The sequence below is a fragment of the Coregonus lavaretus genome (assembly GCF_964263955.1).
Source record: "Coregonus lavaretus genome assembly, chromosome: 10".
NCBI classification, from domain to species: Eukaryota; Metazoa; Chordata; class Actinopteri; order Salmoniformes; family Salmonidae; genus Coregonus; species Coregonus lavaretus.
The window spans coordinates 38,493,406-38,521,111 of NC_139997.1; the positions used below are offsets into that span (position 1 = coordinate 38,493,406).

A 27,706-nucleotide genomic window follows, 5' to 3' on the forward strand; every position below is an offset into this window, starting at 1 on the left:
CTATAGTAACTTTGGTAATTGATTCATATGTAGTATTAATTTATTATATCTGTGTCCATATTGTCCATGACTTTCTAGTAGATAGACAATATGGTTCAAAAGAAACTAGCCTAATTAATGAAAAAAAAGCAACTAATCAACAATGGCATTATTTTTAATTAACTCTGCAACTCTTCCAAATATTGACTTTTTTCCCAACTGCCGCTAGTATGACGCCAAAACATTAACAAATACATATTGACATAGTAAAATAAATACGTTTGTAAAAAATAAATACAAAAATAGATAGATGCTGACATCTAAGTAACATAATAAAAAAATTCACAGCAAAATCCATCAATTTAGGCTAGAGATATCAATCCACCGCATCTGCCTATGTCGCACTTCCGCATCTGCGGTGAAAGCTGGCAAAGCTAGAGCGTGTTTGTCAGACCATGAGACATCCCGAAAATCGGTCTTCTCACAAAAACGTCTGTAGTGTCCAAACGGTTTAACCTACAAACTCTATGGAAAGGGGTGATGCTCACGAACACGATGGTGTTCTCCGTTTTGCTCTTCGACCCCCACAAGTGTCAAGGGACTTGTCTGAAAGTAACCAATACCAGTAAAAAGAAAAATTAATGGAAGTATGAAGGTAGTTTTGTGCCTACCCAAAAAAGGGGTTAAATATGTGTAGAAAATAATATATATATTTCCTGAGCTTTCTTATATCTCCTAGATATAGGACAAACACTTCAAAACCTTGTTTCTAATTACTTATTTTTTGACTGTCCTTTTTTCCATTCATTAATGTTATTCAATGCGTTTCTCTGGGCTACAGTAGTAGGCCAAATTCAATATTTTATCGAATAATTTATTTGATTTGTGTGCTAGATGTTTATGTTTCTTAGCCACACACATAGAAATAGAAAGTCATAGCAATAGAAAGTTTAATGAAAACTTGGTTTAATAATTTATTCATTCAAGATTATACAGGCTTTGCAACAGTTACATCTAGCACACACAATGATCAATGTTATAGATAGACAGGTCACACGTAAGATCATAGTCCAGATATATGCATTTAGTCAAAACAATCACACAAACAACTTAAAAAATTGTGATATTCACGTTTGTGCTTTACATCAAGTAAATATACCAATTATCACTCAATCGATCAATGACATTCTGGTTAGAGTGGATTTAGATATGGCCTTAACCCTTTCATAATCATTGCACAACACCTTACACATTTAAAGTACATATTATTTGTTTGCCCCTAACTTGAAGTTTATGATAGTCAGTCAAAGATATTAAAGCTGAGATCTCCAAAAGGTGAAACAGTGTGATGTTATAGGCATATTTGTTATTGTTTTGATTTTGAAACAGAGGATATGAGCATCCAGCATCGTGGTAAAAAAAAATGGTAGTACATACTCTGCTGTTCCATCACGCCTGCATTACAGAAGAGACTGGTGGGAGGAGCTGTAGGAGGACGGGCTTATTGTAATGGCTGAAATTAAATAAATGGAACAGTATCAAACATATGGAAACCACATGCTTGACTCCGTTCCATTTATTCCATTCCAGCCATTACAATGAGCCCATCCTCTTATAGCTCCTCCCACCGGCCTCCTCTGCCATGCAATGATGTCTGAGGGAAAAAAACAGTGTTCATTGTTTGAAGTAACTTCTTTGTTGTTGTAATAGAGCAAACAAACGTTTCACCGCTAAGGAGTCCAGCTTTAACGTTATAACAATTTTCACACACACATTCAAACATTACAGTATGTGTACACGGTGACAACCACAAGTCCCCTGCTTTTTTTCAGTCTCTTAAAACATTGTACACTAATATCACATAAATGTTATATTTCCTTTTGATATATTTACAATATCTTACAGTTTTCAACACAACCAATAAATAGGCTGAACTTTTATAGAGATTGGACACAAATTAAAGTCTGATGTTGTGTTCTCCTTACACCATGTCAGTCCCATCAGAGTTTGAACAGTGAGAGGTGTGTGAGCTGCTGTGGCTGCTTCAGAGTAAAGACATTGAAAACAAACGTCCTGTGTGTGTCCATTGGCCTGGCTCTGTGACTGGTCAGTCCTCTCTGCTGATGTCACTTGTATTCCCTGGCGACGCGGACTGGAGCAGTAGTCAGAGAGAAAGGCCTGGAGGAGAGTAGCTCCGTGACAACCCAGATACAGCTCACCTCACAGTTCTTGATCAAGACGCTAACCCAGCCCAAAGTTTCACACAGGGTCTCTCCAGCAGTAGTCCAAGGGCAGGGGTCAAAAGTAACAGGGCAGTCCTCCAAAGGCCTGAGTGTGCAGTGACTGTTGGACGAAAGATGTACATCGGGCCCTAGAGAGAGATTTAACTGTTTACCTAAGTTCAAGAGAACATTATAACCAAAATTATGCTATGAGTTAAGCCTATCTTTAAGTGCTCTAAATATCACAAATCAAGGAAATGATCACAGCAGATTATCAATTGAAGGAATACTGAACACTTGTAATACACATGTAATTGCAAACAGCCACACTGTTATCAGTAGAGGTTTAATAAAATGAACTACTTACCTGGAGACATGGGTTCTGTGTGTCTTAGAGCTAGGTTAGCATTAGACTTTAACAGTTGCACTGATCTCTGCCCTGTGCTGAGCCAGCCTGTGGCGACTGGCGAAGCTGCCTCACCGTTGTGTCACCATACTGGATCCCTGAGCCCATCCGCTCCGGGTCTAACTCACCTACAGACAAGACACATCCACATATTAAACACATGAGAAAACTCATTCATAGATATACAGTACAGTTCACAGTTCAGTACAGTTCACACACAGTTAGCACTTTAGGTCATGTGAATGCATGCAAATCCCTAGTGCACAACATGGCTCCTCATGCAGCTATTAGTAATAAGTGAGTGTAAGTGTGTGTGTTATTACCTGACTCTATCTTGTTGAGGATGGTGCGACCACATTTAAGGAAGGCCTCCTCCACGTTCTCTCCGGTGAGGGCACTCGTCTCCAGGAACATCAGTTCTGTTTTTATAACAACAGAGAAACAACATGGATACAAGGACCAATCTCCATTATCTACAGTTGAAGTCGGAAGTTTACATACAGTTAGGTTGGAGTCATTAAAACTTGTTTTTCAACCACTCCACAAATTTATTTTTAACAAACTATAGTTTTGGCAAGTCGGTTAGGACATCTACTTTGTGCATGACACAAGTAATTTTTCCAACAATTGTTTACAGACAGATTATTTCACTTATAATTCACTGTATCACAATTCCACTGGGTCAGAAGTTTACATACACTAAGTTGACTGTGCCTTTAAACAGCATGGAAAATTCCAGAAAATGATGTCATGGCTTTAGAAGCATCTGATAGGCTAATTGACATAATTTGAGTCAATTGGAGGTGTACCTGTGGATGTATTTCAAGGCCTACCTTCAAACTCAGTGCCTCTTTGCTTGACATCATGGGAAAATCAAAAGAAATCAGCCGACCTTAGAAACAAAAATTGTAGACCTCCACAAGTCTGGTTCATCCTTGGGAGCAATTTCCAAACGCCTGAAGGTACCACGTTCATCTGTACAAACAATAGTACGCAAGTATAAACACCATGGGACCACGCAGCCGTCATACCGCTCAGGAAGGAGATGCGTTCTGTCTCCTAGAGATGAACGTACTTTGGTGCGAAAAGTGCAAATCAATCCCAGAACAGCAGCAAAGGACCTTGTGAAGATGCTGGAGGAAACAGGTACAAAATATCTATATCCACAGTAAAACGAGTCCTATATCGACATAACCTGAAAGGCCGCTCAGCAAGGAAGAAGCCACTGCTCCAAAACCGCCATAAAAACCCCAGACTACGGTTTGCAACTGCACATGGCGACAAAGATCGTACTTTTTGGAGAAATGTCCTCTGGTCTGATGAAACAAAAATAGAACTGTGTGGCCAAAATGACCATCATTATGTTTGGAGGAAAAAGGGGAAGGCTTGCAAGCCGAAGAACACCATCCCAACCATGAAGCACGGGGGTGGCAGCATCATGGTGTGGGGGTGCTTTGCTGCAGGAGGGACTGGTGCACTTCACAAAGTGGTCCTCTGTAGCTCAATTGGTAGAGCATGGCGCTTGTAATGCCAGGGTAGTGGGTTCGATCCCTGGGACCACCCATAGGTAAAAATGTATGCACACATGACTGTAAGTCGCTTTGGATAAAAGCGTCTGCTAAATGGCATATTATTATATATTATAAAATAGATGGTTTCAAGAGGAAGGAAAATTATGTGGATATATTGAAGCAACATCTCAAGACATCAGTCAGGAAGTGAAAGCTTGGTCGCAAATGGGTCTTCCAAATGGACAATGAAAAATAACTGAAAAAGCGTGTGCGAGCAAGGAGGCCTACAAACCTTGACTCAGTTACACCAGCTCTGTCAGGAGGAATGGGCCAAAATTCAACCAACTTATTGTGGGAAGCTTGTGGAAGGCGACCCGAAACGTTTGACCCAAGTTAAACAATTTAAAGGCAATGTTACCAAATACTAATTGAGTGTATGTAAACTTCTGACCCACTGGGAATGTGAAAGAAATAAAAGCTGAAATAAATCATTCTCTCTACTATTATTGTGACATTTCACATTCTTAAAATAAAGTGGTGATCCTAACTAAACTAAGACAGGGAATTTTTACTAGGATTAAATGTCAGGAATTGTGAAAAACTGAGTTTAAATGTATTTGGCTAAGGTGTATGTAAACTTCCGACTTCAACTGTATAGTCACAAACATCACCGTCTTTATAGTCACAAACATCACCATCTTTATAGTCACAAACATCACCGTCTTTATAGTCACAAACATCACCCGTCTTTATAGTCACAAACATCACCATCTTTATAGTCACAAACATCACCATCTTTATAGTCACAAACATCACCCGTCTTTATAGTCACAAACATCACCATCTTTATAGTCACAAACATCACCGTCTTTATAGTCACAAACATCACTGTCTTTATAGTCACAAACATCAACCATATTTCAATCACAATGCAGGGTCAAATCAAATCAAATCAAATTTGTCACATGCGCCGAATACAACAGGTGTAGACTTTACTGTGAAGTGCTTACTTACGAGCCCTTTCCCAACATTGCAAAATTAAAAACTAATAAAATGTGCTAATAAAATTTGAAAAAAGTAACACAATAAATAGCAATAACGAGGCTATATACAAGGAGTACTGGTACCGAGTCAATGTGCAGGGGTACGAGGTAGTTGAGGTAGGGGTAAAAGGGACTAGGCAATCAGGATAGATAATAGACAGAGTAGCAGCAGCAGCGTATGTGGAGAGTGTGAAAGTGTGTGTGTGTGTGTGGCGTCAATATGCATGTGTGTGTTTTGTGTGAGTTTATGTAGTGTGTGCGTGGAGTCCAATGAGTGTGCGTAGAGTCAGTGTAAGAGAGTCAGTGCAAAAAAGGGTCATTGCAATAGTCTGGGTAGACATTTTATTAACTATTCAGCAGTCTTATGGCTTGGGGGTAGAAGCTGTTCAGATGCCTTTTGGTCCCATACTTACCGTATTTTCCGCACTATAAGGCGCACTTAAAAGCCTTTAATTTTCTCCAAAAACGACAGTGCGCCTTATAATCCGGAGCGCCTTATATATGGATCAATTGGTTAATTGGTTGATCCATGCTGGTTGTACACGCCGCTCAAGGCGCTCTGTCAAAATGTTTCAGTATGAAAAACCAATAAAAACAATTTAATAATAATGAAATGTTTCAGTACGACTGGTAAACTACAAAGCCGCACCGCTTGCAGCATTACGGCTACCGTTGTCAGTAAACACTGGTACTGTGCTTACTCACAGTCCCACACCACTTGTCTGTGTATAAAGACCCCAAAATGGCAGCTTTCAAGAGACACGCTTACGACGCAGAGTTCAAGCTCAAGGCTGTCGGTCACGCAGTAGAATATGGGAATAGAGCAGCAGCGAGAGAATTCAACATTAATGAATCAATGGGCTGATATATCAGTCTCAACTGTGGTCCAAGCTTTCACGAAGGCAGGAATAATCTCTAAACTGCCAGGCAACAGCAGCGACACTGACTCGGATAATGACGAGAGGGAGCCGGGCAGGTTGGATGCCGTAGTCGCCCAACTGTTCAATTCGGACACTGAAGAAGAAGAATTCGAGGGATTCGTGGACGGGGAATGAACTGAAAAAGTGAGCTTTACGTGTTATACGTAACTGAACAATGTTGAGTTATGCACTAACGTTTGATTTAGTGGTATCAGACTGTTTCTTTTACTACGTGTTTACTGAATCAGGGAAAAGTTCCCCTCCACGTTTGGGAGAAGAGTGAGCAAGGCTGGGAGATATTGTTAATATGCACATTAACGTTTGAACAACGTTACCATGGGAGTGAACGGAGTTGTCAGAACGCTTAATCCAGGCTCTGTCGTAGCTGGCCGCGACCGGGAGACCCATGGGGCGGCGCACAATTGGCCCAGCGTCGTCCAGGGTAGGGGAGGGAATTGCTGGCAGGGATGTAGCTCAGTTGGTAGAGCATGGTGTTTGCAACACCAGGGCTGTGGGTTCAATTCCCACGGGGGGTATAAAAAATAATGTATGCACTAACTGTAAATCGCTCTGGATAAGAGCGTCTGCTAAATGACTAAAATGTAAAATGTAAATGTTAATAAAGTTTGACTTTATCTGACTGTTTTGTTGACATTCCCTTTAGCACAGCTCCATCTAGTGGATGCATAACGCAACCCCAGTCAATCGTTTGACTATCTTCTATTCTATGCGCCTTATAATCCGGTGCGCCCTATATATGAAAACAGTTCTAAAATAAGACAGTCATTGAAGGTGCGCCTTATAATCCGGTGCGCCTTATAGTGCGGAAAATACGGTATATAGACATCAGGCTACATTATCACTATGCAGGGTCATTAGGCTACATTACCGTTCTCCTGGGCGAAGCGGGCCGCCTCGAGGAAGGTGACCTCTCTGTCAGCCTCCAGGTCCTTCTTGTTCCCACACAGGATGATGACGATGTTTGGACTGGCCAGCGTTCGAGCGTCTGTCAACCAGTTGGTCAGGGCATTGTACGTTTCCCGACTTGGTTACACAGACACAAAGACAGACAGATAGACACAGAGGTATAATCATGTTTAAAATTCAGTGGATCCACTGACGTGGCTGCAATGGAATAAAGTGATGTCATGAATTGTTACTTGTTGATTTGGAATTGGTCTAAATCAGGGTCTTACCTGGTGATGTCATAAACCAGGAGAGCCCCTGCTGCCCCTCTGTAATAACTGCGAGTCACTGACCTGGAAGCAGGGGGGAAAATGTTGCTTAGAACATCCACAAATACTATCTCATGATCTAATTCCAGTCATTTGAAGATCTCTCAAATGTCCCCCTGCAACAACCTCTCTCCGATCAAATGATAAAATGAACATCCTGCTGAGATAACATCAGACAGTCATGCACAGATAACATGCTTCCTGTTAATGTGCAGTAGAGCTACCTACCGGAATCGCTCCTGTCCAGCTGTGTCCCAAATCTGCAACTTGACCGTCTTACCGGCGACCATCACCACCCGGGAGCCAAACTCCACCCCAATGGTGTGGCTGGAGTCCTGCTTGACTACATGGGACAGAACAGACAACACAGTACAGTAGACACCGTGGTTATCCAAAAACCTGGTAGTGAATACCATTACAGTACCCTACTTTAACATTACAGTACCATCTCTGTGGGGGCAGTGATCTTTAAGACATGCCCTCTTTCTGGAAGTTCAATATAATCACTATGATAACAATTTGACTTACACTTGTTTTCTATAAATTGATGGAGAACACAGGATTTCCCTGATCCTGCACTTCCAATCACCAAGAATTTAAAAAGGAAATCTGGAAAAGAATAATGGAGAAAAAAATCAATAATACATTTACTACATCACACGACTACAGACTGACCACAAGGCGGAAGCCAAGAGCAGGGTGTTGTTGAAAGCCACTAGCTATGTCATTTTCTCACAAATTAAACAGAAGCAATGGTTAGGGTTCCTGACGACGACTGATAAAGATTTAGAAAACTAGATGTTGTAAGTAATGGTTGCCAGCTTGCTATAAGCGGCTATCTAGCTTGCAAGCTTCATCTTGTTTCTTGTCCCAGACGAAAGAACGGACATGAAGGTTAGGGGATAGTGAAGCCAGCGATTGCTTTGCTTACCATACGTTTCTGTCATTTCCTTTGATGGCTTCAAGCTCTTCAAGTGCTGCAATGTCAAGTACTAACTATTTGCTTATCAAATATGAAGACTATATTTCACAAATTGGCATAAATCCCGTTTAATCAGAAGGACTAATCTCTTTTACCATCCAAGACAGGCATAGGGTTGACAGGACGTGATGACGACAATTGCAACGCTCTAGCTACGTAAGATGATTTGTTTACAGAGGTTGTCACTAGTTACCACAGCCACAAAGTCAAAATTGTCTATCGTTAAAATTAATGAAAACAAAAATTAGCTTTTTGTTATTTATTTAAGGTTAGGGTTTGGCATAAGGTTAGCAATGTGGTGAAGGGTAGGTTTAAAATCAGATTTTAAGAACATTAATTGTAGAAATAGGCGGGGTTTATGACTTTGTGGCCGTACTAAATAGTGACGACCGTTTACAGAGAAGTGTCAAGATAACTGTGGCGCATCATCTTGGACATAGCCTCTGTTGCCTGTAGCTGTTTGTTCTATATAATCATAGAATGTTGTAGAATTATTTCATTTGATGAATAATTAAACTATATAGACTAATGTATTTGTGTGTGTGTGTGTGTGTCGTCTGTCTGTCATCTTCCTTTGACAGTGACATACTGAGATGTCAAAAAATATGAATTAATAGGAGCCTTTTAGAAATTGTCAAACATTTATTCAAAATGTATTCAACAATTTAAACAAAAATCAAGAAAAGGTTAACCACTTTTTAGTAAGTACCCATTCACCTATTCTCACACTTACTTTGAGTAAGTACCCATTCTCACACTTTGAGTGTACTCTCAAAGTAAATGACAATATAGGGCATGTGGTTAGATAGCCAATATTCACCTTGTGTTGTCTTAAGATGGCAAGTGTTATGTGGTATAAAAATAAAAAACTTGACTCATGACAAGGCAAGCTAGTTGTCTTTTAGATTTAAATGAAAATTCCCTGCCGTATAAAAATGCAGGTTGACGTTTATTGTCATGAGTCTTGACCTGGAGGCATAACTGAGCGATTTCCTCTTGGATAGGCCAGCTGTAAAGTCATAATTGGATATAATTCATTGTAAAAAAATAATGAAAACTAAAATTAGTGTTAGGCATTAGGGTTAGCAGTGTGGTTAAGGTTAGGGTTAGGTTTAAAATCAGATTTTATGACTTTGTGGCTGTCAGCTAGTGCCTCTAGAACAATATTCATGACGAAAAAGTATGCATTTGTCTGTAAACATCTTCAGTAGGCCTATATGTACCAAGACCAAACACTCGATCTGAAATCTTGCTTCCATTCACAGACACCACAATGGGGAAATGGAAATATAAAAACACCAGTAGCCTCCCAAAGAACCCCCCCCCCCCCCCTTTCCCGTAGATCCTCCTTTCTCTTTCTCATCACTTTGACTTGTGTTTGGGTTTTGGGGCCGGGGTGGGAGTGGGGGTTGTGGCAGGTGTAGTTGCAGGAGAGGGTCTCAGTTTACTGTACAACATCTTAAACCTGCGAAGACAAAAGGCAGAATTTAAAAACGGGGAAGTCAGTGTTTTTTACACTGCGTCAAAAATGACATACATGAAGAGATAATGTGGTTAGCATAGTTGTTGGGTTGCATAGTTGTTGGGTTGTTGTCACATTAATTTTCAAGAACAGAATATTAAATGTCCCTGTAGGGTTTAGTGATAAAAGTAGCCATGAAAAATGAGAACAGCCATATCAGTCATTTCAACAGGCTTGTGCAGCACTTACATGTTTTTGATTTTCCTCAGGAGGCCACTGACCACTTTGCTAATCCTCTTCACTCGCCCCTGTCATCCAAACACGTGTAGATTAGACACAGTCCTTTGGTTGCTGCTGTTATGTGGATTACATTATAATAATCTCTACAACAAATAGAGTCTGAACAGCAGGAGCTCGCTGCCTCACCTGCATTTGTTTGTAGAATAGAGGAAGAGAGAAAACACACATGACACCTGCGAAAGAGACGGAGAAGGAAATGTTCACATTATTATTTACAGATAGCTTTATGGACAGATCAGAGCAGTTGGGGGAGTTTTGAGTATGAATGAAACAGGTGGAGTAATGTGGCTTATTAGGGCATAATTATCAGACGTATGAGGGTGGTGCTGTAAGACAGTGTGGTGTAAGACAGTCCGATAGGCAGGTGTTGCGTGGATCAGCAGGGTCTCACCAACTATCACCAGGGTCAGGCCATTGGTTGTGATGCCCATATAGGTCAACACATACAGCAGCACCACAAACTGAGAACAGAGGAACAGCTTTTTAGATTGGCATCGTTTGGTATCAGTAGTGATAGCATGTGAGCTTATGAAGCAATGATTATGTTTTGTTTATGTATTGTATAATATTACTGATGTAAGCCCTCAGGAGGACCAGTTATGTTGTCTGACTCAAGTGCTGGTGATTATGTGACTTTGACTTCTAGCTTCCTCCCCAATCCCCACACACATTACAGTATAGTACAGTAATACACTGAGTTTTCAGAGGGACATTGACAGTGGCCCCTGACCTTGATGGAGTCCATGATGCTGTCGATGAAGAGCAGGCGTTTGATCTCTGTGACGGCGAAGGCAATCATTAGCACCACCTTCTCCACCACCAACACGGTCTCCTCATCTGTCAGAGAGCTGTCGTCTCCTATATAAGACCTGGTACCACACACCCACACACCCACACCCACACCCCCACACACATACACACACACACACAAATACATAATCAAACAAATACCTAGTTTCAAGAAGCATGTTCTACCAACAGATGCACAGAGCCATTCACATATGGCTGTTGGTTTATCATACTCCAATGATTACATATAGAGGTTGGAGCAATATGATATGTTTCTCTAAACTACAGCATGGTAACTGCTGTAAACTGTGCTTACTGAAAGGGGTGCACTCCTTCAGGGTTCTTGCGTATCAGCTCTAGAAGTTTGTAGTAGAGGCGTAGGGGGAAGGTGAGACACATGATGGCCATACACAGGTAGGACAGCATGGTGACGGAACTGAGCTGGAACAGGCTGGCCAGGCCTATCACCAGCCCTGTGAACACCAGCCCTGTCTTCCTCACATCCCGCCAGTAGATCAGGTCCATTACTGCAAAGAGACAAAGAGAGGATGGAGTGGGTATAGATCATTCAGTCATTCATTCATTCATTCATTCATTAGTAAGTGGTGGAAGACAATAAGTGAATGGGAGGGAGAGATAGATGAGTCGTAGAGATGAATAAGTGTGGATGTCGGGACTAGTGCTCAGACTGATCTGGGTGAGCGATTTAGGGAGAGCAGTTGAGCTCATCTGATGTCTGGAAGGAAAAGAGCCAGAGGAATTCAAACCGTGCTTAATATAGAGTTGTGTACAGAGATACATGGAAAGAGAAGTAGTCTATCTTAGATGTTTAATGTGTGTTTGTTTTTAACTGGCCTGTCATCATTTGTTGGATGTCAATTCCAGATTGGTGGTAATCTAATTTTGCAGCTGTGGCATGCTTTGGTCAAACAGGTGATAATGCAACATTTACATTTTTTACATTTACAGTCATTTAGCAGATGCTCTTATCCAGAGCGACTTACAGTTAGTGAGTGCATACAAACACATGTACTGTCTTTATGGTTCTGTTCACAACACATGGGCTCATAGAGTGGTGAAGCGACACACACACACTTACACAATGCATTAGAGAGTAGAGAGTTCAAATGCACAGCAGATCTGCAGTGAAGCTGAAATGTCGTTTCGGCAACAGCTGAAACTTCCAGTGAGCTCACTAACACCAGTGTAATTATCTGATTACATCTAACATCCAGGAATGTTTCATAGACAGAGCCATTCCCTCCTACACCCCAACCATTGACCCTAAATACCCAGCAGCTGTGCCCATAATGATTCACCACAATGGCTAAAACAGATTAAATCTCTGAGTCATCACTCCTCACAGGCATATTAGAAGAAAGAGGCTTGCTAAACACCATTCTGTCAGCAACTTGTTTTGTTTTTGTTGTCTATCCCTCTCTCCACCAACTGTAGCTCTCTATCAGAGAACTGATCAGAACTAATCTTAGTAGTAGAGCCCCTGAAGTGGGCATGGGCTCACAGAGGAGTCCCTTCCCCCTCTCACTGGTCCCAAACCAGCTGGAGACCTCAGCCGATACACAGAGGTCAAGTCTACCTAAGACCAAGTCACATATTTACACCACCTTACCTTTGGGGGCCATTTCAGCAGCTGATCGCTGTGCAAACAAGCCACCCCACTCGCTTCCTCTTGCTGCTCGCTGCTCTCCTAGAACCCACTGCACTCCTATGGTCCTCACTAGGATCTTATTTTGGCCCTACCAGCCCCGTCAGCAGTATAGGGCCTTGCTGGCCTAATTTTATCCTGCCAATTGGATACCCACTCTTTGAGGGCACACAGACACACACTCGCACATTCGCGTAACGTGGGGAACCTGAGACGTCAGCATGTTTTTAAGTGCAGACAGTTCCTTGGTCTCCAGAGAGACCCTTGGTTCCTTGGCCTGTCTGTTATACAAAACAAGACCCCTCAGCCAATCAGAGGAACAGGTTTTCAAAGTAGGCCTATCGCTCTATTAGATCACACCAGAGGTCAGTATTTATGTATAGGAGTTACAGGTTGATTGATTTTAGGATTTTAAGAATACATAACCCAGATAATACAAAGCCCTTATGTTACATTCATACACAAAAGCACTCTCATGAAGACACAAAATAAGATTCCCCTTCATCACTACTGTGTATTTTTCTATTACAAAATTACAAATGAAATCATAAATGCTATAACATCATGTGTTTGCACATACAGCCTTGCAAAAGTATTCAGACCCCTTGCATTTCTTCACATTTTATTGTGTTATTTTGTATTTATTTTTTGATAAATAAAACATTCAGAACTAAAATATAGTAGTTGCATAAGTATTCAGCACTTTTGTTTAGGCAAGCCTAAATTAGTTCAGGAATAAAATGTGGCTTAACAAATCACATAATAAGTTACATTTACATTTTAGTCATTTAGCAGACGCTCTTATCCAGAGCGACTTACAGTTAGTGAGTGCATACATTTTCATACTGCCCCCCGTGGGAATCAAACCCACAACCCTGGCGTTGCAAGCGCCATGCTCTACCAACTGAGCTACATGGACTCACTCTGTGTGAAATAATAGAGGGTGACATGATTTTTGAATGACTAACCCTTCTTCTGTCCCCCATGCATACAACATCTGTAAGGTCCCTCAGTCAAGTATTGAATTTCAAGCACAGATTCAACTACAAAGGCTTTTTGAAAGCCTCATAAAGAAGGGCAGTGATTGGAGGATGGGTAACAACAACAAATCAGACATTAAAAATCTATTTAAGCATGGTCAAGTTAATAATTATGCTGTGGATTATGTATTAAACCACCCAGACATCAAAGATACAGTTGGCCTTCTGAACTGAGCTGCAGGACAGGAATGAAACTGCTCAGGGATGTTACCATGAGGTCATTGGTGATTTTAAAACAGCTACAGAGTTCAATGGCTGTGATGGGAGAACATTGAGTTTGGATCAACAACATTGTAGTGACTCCACAATAATGACCTAAATGACAGAGTGAAAAGAAGAATACAAATATACCGAATAAAAATATTCCAAAACATGCATACTAAAGTAATACTGCAAAAAAAAATTACAGCAAAGGAACACACTTTTTGGCCTAAATGCAAAGCCTTATGTTTGGGGAAAATCCAACACAACACATGACTGAGTAACTGCCTCCTTATTTCTTCAGCATGGTGGTGGCTGCATCATGGTATGTGTATGCTTGACATTGGCAAATACTGGGGAGTTTTTCAGGATAAAAATAAACGGGATGGAGCTAAGCACAGGCAAAATCCTAGAGGAAAACCTGCTTCAGTCTGCTTTACACCAGACACTGGGAGAGGAATTCACCTTTTAGCAGGACAATAACCTACAACACAAGGCCAAATCTATACTGGAGTTGCTTACCAGGAAGACAGTGAATGTTCCTGAGTGGCCATTAGTATAATAATTGAGCCATGTTGTGAAGGAGCTGGTCCCAATGCATGAAGTTTTATCTTTACCTTGTCAGCTCAGACAGGACGACATAATAGTGGAGTTTATAAACCATTTTTTTTGTTCCATGGTGACCAAGTTACAGATTTGACTTAAATATGCTTGAAAATCTATGGCAAGACTTGAAAATTGCTGTCTAGCCATGATCCCCAACATCTTGACAGGGCTTGAAGAATTTTGAAAATAATAATGGGCAAATATTGCGCAGGTGTGCAAAGCTCTTATAGACTTACCCAAGAAGAATCACAGCTGTAATCAATGCCAAAGGTGTTTCTAACATGTATTGACCCAGTGAGATGAATACTTATATTAGAGTTATATTTTTTAAATTCATCTTTAAAAAATATATAATTTTTCTTCCACTTTGACATTACAGAGTATTTTGTGTGTAGAGGGGTCTGAATACTTTTGCAAGGCACTGTGAATCTCACAAATCACAAATAAAAATGTTTTGTTGTGATAACTTGCTGTAGATTTAGGTCAAAGTTAGGAGGAGTGAGAAGAAAGAGAAGGGTTTATATCACCAGCTTAAAAGTCCTCCCCCTAATTATTGCTTAGTACAGACTAATCTAAAATCACTGTAACTAATCAATCAAATCTAGTCTATACCAGGGTTCGGTATTTATTTGCATATGAATTATGAGTATGAATAGTATCAGGCAAGTTCTAAATGAATACTGGCCAAGGCCAGAGCTGTGCGTCATTCACAGATTCAGTTTAAGGCAAAGTAAAACACTACAAATGAACCACCACATGGCTCATAATGGGTTTCAATGGGAGCATCAATGCATAATGTAAATTAGCCTTCTCTCGCTCTCTCTTCCTGTCTCTCTCTCTCTCTCTCTCTCTCTCTCTCTCTCCCTCCCTCCTTCATTCCCTTACTCCCAGTCCCTCCCTCTCTCTCTCCCAGTTCCACCCTCTCACGTGCAGTAGTCTGTGCTGCTGTTACAAAAGGCTGACACTCCTCTAATCCGCAGGCGTAGAAGCTTGATAATCCAGACTCATTAAAGGTCGAGATTAGCAGAGAGCTGGAAGGGAAGGGATGACAAACAGAGGCACAGATAGGAAGACAGGGAGGAAGGGAGAGTGACAGTGCATGCATGACATGGGTGAGCTATGCTGCTCTGGGATTGGTGAACATAAATAGCCAAGCAATCACAGAGGAGGCAGGAAAAATAACAAAGTTAGCGGAACGCTGGAGAAAGAGGGAAGAGCTATGAAAAAGAGATAGAGAAGGTGAAATCAAAGGACTACAGAGGAGAGGCAGAGCTAACAAAGACAGAGAAGGTATAAAAATGTGAGAGAGTGTAGATCAGTGAGATTTCCATAGAGAACAGGAAGAGAGAAGAGAGGACAGAAAGGAAGGACATGGGCAGAGAGGGGGGGGTGAGCAGCCAGAAGCAGCAGCACAGAGAAAATCCATCAGTCAGGCCAAAAGCATCAACCTGGGCAGCCATGCTCTGAGAGGCCTGGTGCAACGGGTCTACACAGGCAACACACGGCAGGGCACAGGCCTTGCCAACGGCCCACTAGCCCACAGGCCCACAGCCACTGAGCACAGTGGGGGAGGAGAGGGAGAGAAGACACCCAGTGCCACACTGTCAGCTGCTGTAGTCATGACGACTGCACGGAAGGGGAGCGTGGAGATGCCTGCATTTGTCCGGCGGCTGGTGAAGGAGACAGAGAAGAGGGTCAGCTCTTTCTTTAAAGGAGGGGGGCGTGGAGGGGCAGAGCACACAGACGGGGAAAGGGAGGAGGTGATCCCCAGCCCCTACCTGGACCATCCTGTCCTGGACAAGCTAACTGAGGAGGGTTACTCCCGCTGGGGCCTGACCTACGCCCTGTGCAGCATGCAGGGCTGGAGGGCAAACATGGAGGACTACCACAACTGTGTGCCTCAGCTGGGCGCAGGGCTGGCAGACTGGAGCTTCTTTGCTGTGTTTGACGGGCACGCGGGAAACCAAGTGGCACAGTACGTCTCGCAACACCTGCTGGATCAGGTCCTAGCTACAGGTGAAGAAAGCTTGACAGACTTATCATGTTACTTACCAGCCTGTTTCATAACTTAGTTTAAAAATATGTTTGATACAAAATAGATGCGTGAACAGATCTTGATACATTGATGACTAATTTGAGAGCAGATATTTATATGCAACATTATGCTCATAGGAGTAAAGCATGTGACTCCTCAAAGATGTATTGAATAGTGTATGTTAGAGAGAGGTTTATACCTGGTAATAACTATAAATGATCACTAAAGTTTAGAAGAATATTACTGGTGATTGCTATTTTATCTTGCCAGTGTTGATGTGGTTATATCAATTATGTAGCAAAACAAATAACACCATTTAAAATTGTACTGCCTGTGTGCACTGTGAACTAAATTCCTGTGTATACTTACTGCTTGTGTACTTACTGCCTATTTATACTTACTGCATGGGTGTACTTACTGTAGTGCCTGTGTGTTCTGTAGGAGGGATTGGGCCAGAGGACCACCCTGATCGGGTGAGAGGGAGCTTCACAGATGGCTTCCTACACACGGACAAACACCTGCTGACTGCAGCCCGCCGCGAGGGCTGGGAGCGGGGTGGCACCACCGTGACCTCCACTCTCATCTCACCACGATACATCTACTTCGCCAACTGTGGAGACTCGCGTGCCATGCTGTGCCAGGCAGGGCAGGTGTGCTTCTCCACTGAGGACCACAAGCCCTACAACCCTCTGGAGAGGGAGCGCATTGAGAGCGCCGGCGGCTCCGTGTCCCTGCAGCGCATCAACGGCTCCTTGGCCGTGTCCCGCGCCCTGGGGGACTTCAGCTACAAGGGGACAGAGAACCGGCCGCCCACCCAGCAGATGGTGTCTCCGGAGCCAGAGGTGTATGTGATGGAGCGGTCACCCGGGGATGAGTTCCTGGTGCTGGCCTGTGACGGGGTGTGGGACACGGTCTCCAACGAGGAGCTATGCGCCTTCATCCACAGTCGGCTGCACGTCTGCACTGACCTTGGAGATGTCTGCTCCCAGGTCATTGACCTCTGCCTCTACAAGGTCAGTACCCATGGTCATAGGTCACCTGTAGATCAGTGCATGTGGACCACATCAGTGACCTTTATAAATAATCCCTACATGTACAGTGGGGAGAACAAGTATTTGATACACTGCCGATTTTGCAGGTTTTCCTACTTACAAAGCATGTAGAGGTCTGTAATTTTTATCATAGGTACACTTCAACTGTGAGAGACGGAATCTAAAACAAAAATCCATAAAATCACATTGTATGATTTTTAAGTAATTAATTTGCATTTTATTGCATGACATAAGTATTTGATCACCTACCAACCATTAAGAATTCCGGCTCTCACAGACCTGTTAGTTTTTCTTTAAGAAGCCCTCCTGTTCTCCACTCATTACCTGTATTAACTGCACCTGTTTGAACTCGTTACCTGTATAAAAGACACCTGTCCACACACTCAATCAAACAGACTCCAACCTCTCCACAATGGCCAAGACCAGAGAGCTGTGTAAGGACATCAGGGATAAAATTGTAGACCTGCACAAGGCTGGGATGGGCTACAGGACAATAGGCAAGCAGCTTGATGAGAAGGCAACAACTGTTGGTGCAATGATTAGAAAATGGAAGAAGTTCAAGATGACGGTCAATCACCCTCGGTCTGGGGCTCCATGCAAGATCTCACCTCGTGGGGCATCAATGATCATGAGGAAGGTGAGGGATCAGCCCAGAACTACACGGCAGGACCTGGTCAATGACCTGAAGAGAGCTGGGACCACAGTCTCAAAGAAAACCATTAGTAACACACTACGCCGTCATGGATTAAAATCCTGCAGCGCATGCAAGGTCCCCCTGCTCAAGCCAGCGCATGTCCAGGCCCGTCTAAAGTTTGCCAATGACCATCTGGATGATCCAGAGGAGGAATGGGAGAAGGTCATGTGGTCTGATGAGACAAAAATAGAGCTTTTTGGTCAAAACTCCACTCGCCGTGTTTGGAGGAAGAAGAAGGATGAGTACAACCTCAAGAACACCATCCCAACCGTGAAGCATGGAGGTGGAAACATCATTTTTTGGGAATTATTTTCTGCAAAGGGGACAGGACGACTGCACCGTATTGAGGGGAGGATGGATGGGGCCATGTATCTTGGCCAACAACCTCCTTCCCTCAGTAAGAGCATTGAAGATGGGTCGTGGCTGGGTCTTCCAGCATGACAACAACCCGAAACACACAGCCAGGGCAACTAAGGAGTGGCTCCGTAAGAAGCATCTCAAGGTCCTGGAGTGGCCTAGCCAGTCTCCAGACCTGAACCCAATAGAAAATCTTTGGAGGGAGCTGAAAGTCCGTATTGCCCAGCGACAGCCCCGAAACCTGAAGGATCTGGAGAAGGTCTGTATGGAGGAGTGGGCCAAAATCCCTGCTGCAGTGTGTGCAAACCTGGTCAAGACCTACAGGAAACATATGATCTCTGTAATTGCAAAAAAAGGTTTCTGTACCAAATATTAAGTTCTGCTTTTCTGATGTATCAAATACTTATGTCATGCAATAAAATGCAAATGAATTACTTAAAAATCATACAATGTGATTTTCTGGATTTTAGATTCAGTCTCTCACAGTTGAAGTGTACCTATGATAAAAATTACAGACCTCTACATGCTTTGTAAGTAGGAAAACCTGCAAAATCGGCAGTGTATCAAATACTTGTTCTCCCCACTGTACATGTTGAAGCATAAGTGTCTAATTTCGCTGTCAAAATGTGGATGCAACATTTTCTGATCTGGTTAATCATGAGCCACACGGACATGCTGTTAGTTAAACAATATGTGATTATTTTATTTTCTATTACATAATCATAATCCTGTGAAAAAGATTATTGAGTATATACCAGCATTCAAAGAGTACCTTCTGACCTTCCCCAGGTTTAGACAGACAGACCACTGGGACTTGAATGTGTGGTGCCACAAGACCTTTACAAACACATACACACCAGCACACACCCATTAAACACATACTCTGTGTGTACACAGGCTAAATGAGCTGGGCTGGCTTGTGGTTGTATAACAATGTTCTAGCTTAGAGATGCTGCCCAACGACCTGAAAATGTCACAGTTTCTAACCCTCTCACACACTTCACCACACTTCACCTTCGTAGTCAATTCAAGAGTCAGTTCAGTTGTGCATAAAGGAGGAAGTAGGCTATTAATGTTCCTGAAGGGAGACAAAGTGCTTTAGCTTTGCTGTATGGACAGCCAGTGTTAAACAAAGGCTAAGGTTGCCTACAGCATTGGTACATCAGACCCTGCTTTTATTGGCCCACCCAGGTCACGTCAGGGAAGCCACTGCTGCTTGCTCACATCTTACAGACAGACACAGTCACCAACAGCTAACATCAGTCACTGAAAACAGCTACCCGTGGCTAACAAGCAAGCCTAACACACCTACTATCAGTCGAGAATGGGTGACTTCTAGGACAAAGGGGGTCTTATTTTGTAAGGATCAGACGAACACAGAAGAGAAGTGGTCGTAATTGGAGGTCAAAGGTCACTACTTAGCACCTGACCTCAGAGCAGGCGGCTGTTGTAATCCTGCTAGTAGCTTTCTAGTAAGACTTGTTTGGCACTCACCTGATTTGGCACTCGACCAACAACAACATCTACAGCACAGGCGATTTTCACCATTATCATAACGGGGGGAAGGATTCTCCTATCTCACACCCTGTTCAGAGGTCAGCATACATCACTAAGATTCACTAATAACAGTCAACCCTGTTTACAAACGTAAGATGTACTTATGTCAGGTCTGTACTGTACCCTAACATGAGGTCATCTCTGTGCACTGTGGCTGTAGCTACTCACCTTGGTTGGCTTGTTCTCCTCTGCAGGGCAGTCTGGACAATATCAGCATCATCTTGGTCTGCTTCCCTGGTGCCCCCCAGCTCTCAGCAGAAGCACTACACCAGGAGGCAGAGCTCGAAGACCTGCTGGAGTCCAAAGTGGCAGGTGCGGTGATGTGGGGGTCATTGTGTGCATACTTATATTCACCCACTTCAGTTTATCCATGAGTTTACAACAGGATTTACACTACTATAGTTAATTGGCACTGAGACAGGGCATTTTAATCATTGTTCTTCCTTCGATAGAGATTTATGAGGAGCTGAGTATCCAGGGGGAGGAGCCTGACCTGCTGTCTGTCCTCACTGTTCTGGCAAACACTGACGTCCCAGGCTTACCACCTGGAGGTGGTCTGCAGAGCAAGTAAGTTCATATGAATGCATGGTGCAAAAAGTTCATTACAGTACAAGAGGTACTAAATAACAAAGTGCAGTAAGGATTATCTGAGTAGAGAAACACTGCTTGTCCTCAAACCTGTTTCCTGTGTGTTGCAGAAGGAACTGTATCATCTCCGCCTATTACGAAAAGAAAGAGGAACACAATCCTACTACACCTAATGTAAGTGTTTTGTATTTATATCAAACTGTCTCAGTTACGATACCAATACTATATAATCTCTGAGTTTGTCAGAATTGATGCACAATCACCTCACAGCAGTCCACATTTTTCTCCAGGGGCTTGGTGGTTCTGAGAAGCTTGTCTAGGCTCTGTCGTTTGGGAAACGTCTCTGGAAGAGAACCAATGCCAAAATAAAAACTGTTTTCATTATGTGGCAATTCAACCAATCACAAAAGGAATTCTGTCTCTCATCCCTCCCGCCAAGCAAAATCCTGATGTAAGAAGTGCAATGCAATTTGTGAAAGCTAAAACTATAGATGTTATATTTATACAATATGGGGAACATTTTATTTTATAGGACATGGTGCTTTCAAACTCAGTGATTCTGGCTCAGCAATATGATCCAGTAGTTGACAAACAATCTGATATATACAGTGGGGGAAAAAAAGTATTTAGTCAGCCACCAATTGTGCAAGTTCTCCCACTTAAAAAGATGAAAGAGGCCTGTAATTTTCATCATAGGTACACGTCAACTATGACAGACAAAATGAGGAAAAAAAATCCAGAAAATCACATTGTAGGATTTTTTATGAATTTATTTGTAAATTATGGTGGAAAATAAGTATTTGGTCAATAACAAAAGTTTCTCAATACTTTGTTATATACCCTTTGTTGGCAATGACACAGGTCAAACGTTTTCTGTAAGTCTTCACAAGGTTTTCACACACTGTTGCTGGTATTTTGGCCCATTCCTCCATGCAGATCTCCTCTAGAGCAGTGATGTTTTGGGGCTGTCGCTGGGCAACACAGACTTTCAACTCCCTCCAAAGATTTTCTATGGGGTTGAGATCTGGAGACTGGCTAGGCCACTCCAGGACCTTGAAATGCTTCTTACGAAGCCACTCCTTCGTTGCCCGGGCGGTGTGTTTGGGATCATTGTCATGCTGAAAGACCCAGCCACGTTTCATCTTCAATGCCCTTGCTGATGGAAGGAGGTTTTCACTCAAAATCTCACGATACATGGCCCCATTCTTTCCTTTACACGGATCAGTCGTCCTGGTCCCTTTGCAGAAAAACAGCCCCAAAGCATGATGTTTCCACACCCATGCTTCACAGTAGGTATGGTGTTCTTTGGATGCAACTCAGCATTTTTTGTCCTCCAAACACGACGAGTTGAGTTTTTACCAAAAAGTTATATTTTGGTTTCATCTGACCATATGACATTCTCCCAATCCTCTTCTGGATCATCCAAATGCACTCTAGCAAACTTCAGACGGGCCTGGACATGTACTGGCTTCAGCAGGGGGACACGTCTGGCACTGCAGGATTTGAGTCCCTGGCGGCGTAGTGTGTTACTGATGGTAGGCTTTGTTACTTTGGTCCCAGCTCTCTGCAGGTCATTCACTAGGTCCCCCCGTGTGGTTCTGGGATTTTTGCTCACCGTTCTTGTGATCATTTTGACCCCACGGGGTGAGATCTTGCGTGGAGCCCCAGATCGAGGGAGATTATCAGTGGTCTTGTATGTCTTCCATTTCCTAATAATTGCTCCCACAGTTGATTTCTTCAAACCAAGCTGCTTACCTATTGCAGATTCAGTCTTCCCAGCCTGGTGCAGGTCTACAATTTTGTTTCTGGTGTCCTTTGACAGCTCTTTGGTCTTGGCCATAGTGGAGTTTGGAGTGTGACTGTTTGAGGTTGTGGACAGGTGTCTTTTATACTGATAACAAGTTCAAACAGGTGCCATTAATACAGGTAACGAGTGGAGGACAGAGGAGCCTATTAAAGAAGAAGTTACAGGTCTGTGAGAGCCAGAAATCTTGCTTGTTTGTAGGTGACCAAATACTTATTTTCCACCATAATTTGCAAATAAATTCATTAAAAATCCTACAATGTGATTTTCTGGATTTTCTTTCCTCAGTTTGTCTGTCATAGTTGACGTGTACCTATGATGAAAATTACAGGCCTCTCTCATCTTTTTAAGTGGGAGAACTTGCACAATTGGTGGCTGACTAAATACTTTTTTTCCCCACTGTATTCATCCAATAATATGGATAACAATGTAAAATTCAAAAAACATTTATTTAAACTTCTATGGGTATGGATTTCAGGTTGATGTTTAGTTTTAAGAGTCATCACCTCTCTCTCTATCAGTCCTGTGTTTGGTCTGGTTTGCATGACCTGTACTGTGTTGCCTTACTGACCTTAATGACAGTAGATTTAACATGTTACAGTGATATGACATATGACCAAGACAAACCCAAGAATGGTCAGTAGATTCATGTATTATCAAATGTGATTTAAATGAGTATGTGCTTTACTTACATACTGTTTAGACATTACATGTTATGACTGTTTTCAGCCTGAATAAAGATTATTTGACTAAGAACTTGTTTAGGATTTACCAGAGAGCACTACAACATCCAGTTACATCTCCATCAAGCGGATACTCAACTACGTATTTATTATGAAAAATATTGTTATAGTTAATGTGATTAACTGATATGCAAGACCATTAAATGTTTTAGTGTAATAAATGATTACTGAAGGACGGTAAATCACAGACAACGAAGAGACTTAATTTCATTCATGTCCACTAGGATGAGTTGTCTCTATGTTCAGCACACTTTCTTTTTGAATTTTCTTTTTGAAAAATGTGTAATGAACAGTGGCAATTTTAGCATGTAAATCTTGGTGGGGCAAACTCAACATTATTTTTTTTAATGCATTGCAGCAAAGCCACTTCACAACACTAAACAATACATTATTGCACTATAACGGTGACAAACGGTGTCCATAAACTGTCAGGGGCTACATAAAGCTGTCCCAACAGCAGAGCTTTCCTTTCAGCACCATGGAGTGAATCCTTACCACCGCCACACCTGGCTATCAGCGGGGCCTTGTCTGGCAGCAAAACAGTTCATTCAGCCTCATTTACTGCTTTAAAAAAACCATAGCTGACCACAAATGTAGTTACTACTTACTCCTTGTGGATTTGTGTAATTCGATAAAAAACTAACCCTTATGAAAAAAGATTGCAGTCAGAGTGCAGTATAACTGCTGTATGCTGCTAATACTGTGTCCAAAATAACAGTTTTTTTTACTACAGTTATTCTGCAATTACTGCGTCCAAAATACCACAGTTGACTGCACTTTTACTGCAGTTTCAAAACTGCAATCTTTTTTTGTATGAGTTTTGACTTTTGAACCATACACAAACATTATTACATTTATGTTCAGTAAATTCACAATGTTTATTCTTATATCATTAACACTTAGCTCTAAGTATAAGCAAGTGCAAGCAAACGAGCTGCGACGAGGTAGGCCTATTCGTTCAGCACTTTCAAAATGGACACAGACAGAAATTCAGATAGATGTTAATTCAGATAAATTCAGCAAGAATTTGAGGCCTTAACTTTACTCTTCTTTAAGTCACCACACAGAGAGAGAGAGAGACTTGGTTAGACTACCATTTTAAGTATTTCATTAGGCCTATGTGGTCTACAAAGGAAGGAAAATACAATCATGAGGATCCACTTTTATATACAATATACCGACGCAAAGATAGCGCATTGCGCAAACAAAACAACCCTCGCAATATCAACTGGAATTACATGTGTCTATTACTGAACTTTTTGTTTAAAACAAATATTTGAATGGGGAGAGACTGTCACTGGCAAACATGGTTACAGACCCAACAACATTATATAGTATCTCCTCCTTGTCAAGAAAAGCACATGAGCTAATTGTAATACACAAAGTAAGCAAAACAATTAAATAATTCCAACATTGCCTAAAATATTGAATAAGATACTGACCTATATAAGCAATATAACAATTGAGATGTACAAACCATGGCATAAGTGAACGATGAGCATATCAGAGGCAATCCGTCATTTCGATAAGACATTAATGAGCGAGCTAAGATGGACGTAGTCAATATAACTATTTGTTCAGCACTTATGAAATGTACAGTGACAGAATTCAGAACAGAACTTACAGTATTCTCTGTGTACACCAAGTCAGAACCGTAGCATAAATAAAGGGGGCATATAAGCAGACAAAGAAAGCTCTTACAATATTCAATGATGACAGTTTTATAATTGGAATGTGATACAAAACGAGGCAACTGTGTGCTTTAGGACCATGCGGACACCTCCGAGCAGTCGGGTAGGCTGTTTGGAGTGTTTATCCGACTGGATAAAAAATAAATTATTATTATTATATCCCCCCACTTCTAAAACCAAAATTGCGCTCCTAGCTATAGGCTACATGTGCACCACCAAGTCAGACAGTAGGCACATGGGCTACTAACCGCTTACTGCACAACATACACTTAAAATTACTTTCTTAGCTACAGTATACATATCTCCCTGCCATATTACATCATTTATGCAGCAGCATACAAAAAAAATGTGGACACCATTGTTGTGCTGTGCTCACTTGAACAGGAAGGTGGCGCGGCTGTCCTTCTTGTGGGCAAATTTTGTCGTCAAACTTTATCATCAAAGTCTGACATTCTCTGAACTGGGAAATCTCAGACTTCAGTGAGTTCAAGACAACTGGGAACTCGAAAAAAAAAAGAGCTCAGACTGGGAAAATACGTTTTGAACGGTCATCGAACTCGGAATTCCAAGTCGGGAACACGGGCCTCTTTCTAGAGCTCCGACCTGAAGACCACTGACGTCATGATTCGACCTTGTTTTTTCAGAGTTCCCAGTTGTCTTGAAAGCACCGAAGTCTGAGATTTCTCAGTTCCGAGTTTCCAATTGTTTTGAATGCGGCAGACGTCATGCTGGATTGACAGCATGGCCAATGTATTCAACCTTTTCTGGCCCATGGTGTTGCGTGTGAATGTTTATCCTTTTAAACTTGGAAAAGAGACCCGTTCAGACAGATGTTTTAAATCCTTAAACCCAGACTTGGACCACACACCCTCTCCACCGAATAGCAGGCAGGGGAAGCAAAATAGTGATTGCTTTGCAACGCTTGCAGCCACTGATTCCTTCCAAACCACTCATTGTTGAATTTGCGATTTCCGACCTGTTGTGTAATGTTTATGTCCAATGGCCAATGAGCACCGATACATTTTATCTATAATTTCTCTTCATATGACAAGGATTTGCCAATAGATTGTCAACTTTATTCATGATGATGACTGCTTGTCTAGCTTGATAGCTAAGATTTTGAAAGTATGATGTTGACATGATTAGTCCAGTCGAAGCTACGGTAGATATAACGTGATTTGACGTAATTTTATCTGTGCCAATGACCTTGTGCTTTCTTGGATGGGCACTTCTAATGTAAATCTATGGCAGCACCCAAGGGGGCTTGAACTGCCTTGTTCTCCCTGTAGATTCTGCGGTGACGTAGTGTCCCCATGAGTGACAGAACACTGAGCCAATCACGGCGTAGCTAGAGAAGATTACTATCGCCTACACTCTGTATTTTCTGCTGGCTACCCGTCCACCACAGAAAGCACTGAACTAGGCTGAAACACCTGCATTTTGGAGCTGCCTTCCTCAAGAAAGCAAGAATGAGACCATGTTAGTATGCGGCTTTAAATAAATCTGTTTTTACATTGTTTGCAAACTGATATGTGACACGAATTAATGTCAAAATAACAAGCAAAACAGGCTCTGCCCCACCTACCCTGAATGACGGGTCTCCACTGGTAATGAACAATGGTGGAAAAAGTACTCAATTGTAAAAGTAAAGATACCTTAATAGAAAATGACTCAAGTAAAAGTAAAAGTCACCCAGTAAAATGCTATTTGAGTAATCTGGTATTAAATGTACTTAAGTACAGTGGTGGAAAAAGTACTCAATTGTCATACTTGAGTAAAAGTAAAAAGTAAAAGTAAATGTTATACATCAAATTCCTTATATTAAGCAAACCAGACGGCACAATGTTTTTTTAAACGGATAGACAGGGACACACTCCAACACTCAGACATAATTTACAAACGCAGTATTTGTGTATAGTGAGTCCGCAAGATCAGAGGCAGTAGGGATTGATAGGTGCGTGAATTGGACCATAATCATGTCCTTCCTGAGCATAAAAGATGTGACGAGTACTTTTTGGTGTCAGGGAAAATGTATGGGAGTAAAAAGTACATATGTTCTTTAGGAATGTAGTGGAGTAAAAGTAGAAGTTGTAAAAAATATGAATAGTAATGTACAGATACCCCCAAAAACCGACTTAAGTAAAAATACTTTAAAGTATTACTTAAGTAATTTACACCACTGCTAATGAAACACGTTGGTGAGGATAATATGGTACAGGAAAATGGTAAAGAGATAACTATGGATGATCAAGGTCATGCTTGAGGGAAATATTTGCATAGGTATGGGGGAGCCGAACCAGTTAGGTACTGTTAAAATGAACACAGAATATTGGCAAAACGTAACTCACTTCAGACTATTGTGGATGAGATAGTGTCACACTCTCATACCGTTTATTGACATAAATACCTTTCCCAGGGCTAGCCTATATTTGATTAAGATGAAGAGGTTTGTCTTCCCTAATTAACGCAACACAATTAAACTGTGATACATATTCAACAGGTTCTCTAGCAGAGCCCTAGACATTAGGTGACCGAGGATGCAAATACATAATATGGATACATTTCAATGTTCACCGATCCCGGATGCCCCCCCACACAAATCCATTGTATTGTGGAGGAGCTCAGGACACATCTGCAAAGCTCTCATAAATCAGTGGGTCTTCTCAAGAGGCCCTTCACATCTCCGTACTCCACACAAAGCCTGATTGCGTTCAGCACTGTATTTGAGCCAATCACATTTCAAACCCATCTCCAGACAGATGCTGTTTAAATGAAGGGCGTCTGTCCACCGCATCTCCCCACAGAACCAAACGGGAATATTCA

The 27,706-nt window shown here is 41.9% G+C and overlaps 3 protein-coding genes across 3 annotated transcripts; 1 reads left to right on the forward strand and 2 right to left on the reverse strand.

Annotated features, from left to right (window-relative positions):
* Positions 1-939: 939 nt before the first annotated feature.
* Positions 940-8,434, reverse strand: LOC311136511 (ras-related protein Rab-4B-like). The gene is made up of 8 exons (XM_084170661.1): positions 8,248-8,434; positions 7,845-7,925; positions 7,545-7,659; positions 7,278-7,340; positions 6,971-7,125; positions 2,931-3,026; positions 2,569-2,735; positions 940-2,350 (listed from the first exon to the last, which is right to left on the reverse strand). The coding sequence occupies exons 1-7, from the start codon at positions 8,261-8,263 to the stop codon at positions 2,617-2,619; spliced, it is 645 nt and encodes a 214-aa protein (XP_084026787.1). The 5' UTR covers positions 8,264-8,434; the 3' UTR covers positions 940-2,350; positions 2,569-2,616.
* Positions 8,435-9,660: 1,226 nt separating this feature from the next.
* LOC311136326 (reticulon-1-A-like) lies at positions 9,661-12,492 on the reverse strand (the record flags this gene model as incomplete). The annotated part of the gene is made up of 5 exons (XM_084170444.1): positions 9,661-9,763; positions 10,373-10,521; positions 10,791-10,929; positions 11,166-11,376; positions 12,480-12,492. The coding sequence occupies 5 exons, from the start codon at positions 12,490-12,492 to the stop codon at positions 9,661-9,663; spliced, it is 615 nt and encodes a 204-aa protein (XP_084026570.1).
* A 3,489-nt stretch (positions 12,493-15,981) lies between these two features.
* On the forward strand, positions 15,982-20,965 carry LOC311136112 (protein phosphatase 1A-like; the record flags this gene model as incomplete). The annotated part of the gene is made up of 6 exons (XM_084170194.1): positions 15,982-16,378; positions 16,839-17,410; positions 20,252-20,369; positions 20,510-20,624; positions 20,756-20,819; positions 20,936-20,965. 6 exons carry the CDS (start codon positions 15,982-15,984, stop codon positions 20,963-20,965), a joined length of 1,296 nt encoding a protein of 431 aa, XP_084026320.1.
* Between the last annotated feature and the right edge of the window lie 6,741 nt (positions 20,966-27,706).

What these genes read in the sequence shown, in the direction of transcription:
- LOC311136511 (XM_084170661.1), bottom strand. An exon ending in TCAATTTATAGAAAACAAGT is followed by an intron (nt 7,660 to 7,844) that starts GTAAGTCAAATT and finishes TGTCCCATGTAG; the next exon opens with TCAAGCAGGACTCCAGCCAC. An exon ending in CCTCAACAAGATAGAGTCAG is followed by an intron (nt 2,736 to 2,930) that starts GTAATAACACAC and finishes TCTTGTCTGTAG; the next exon opens with GTGAGTTAGACCCGGAGCGG.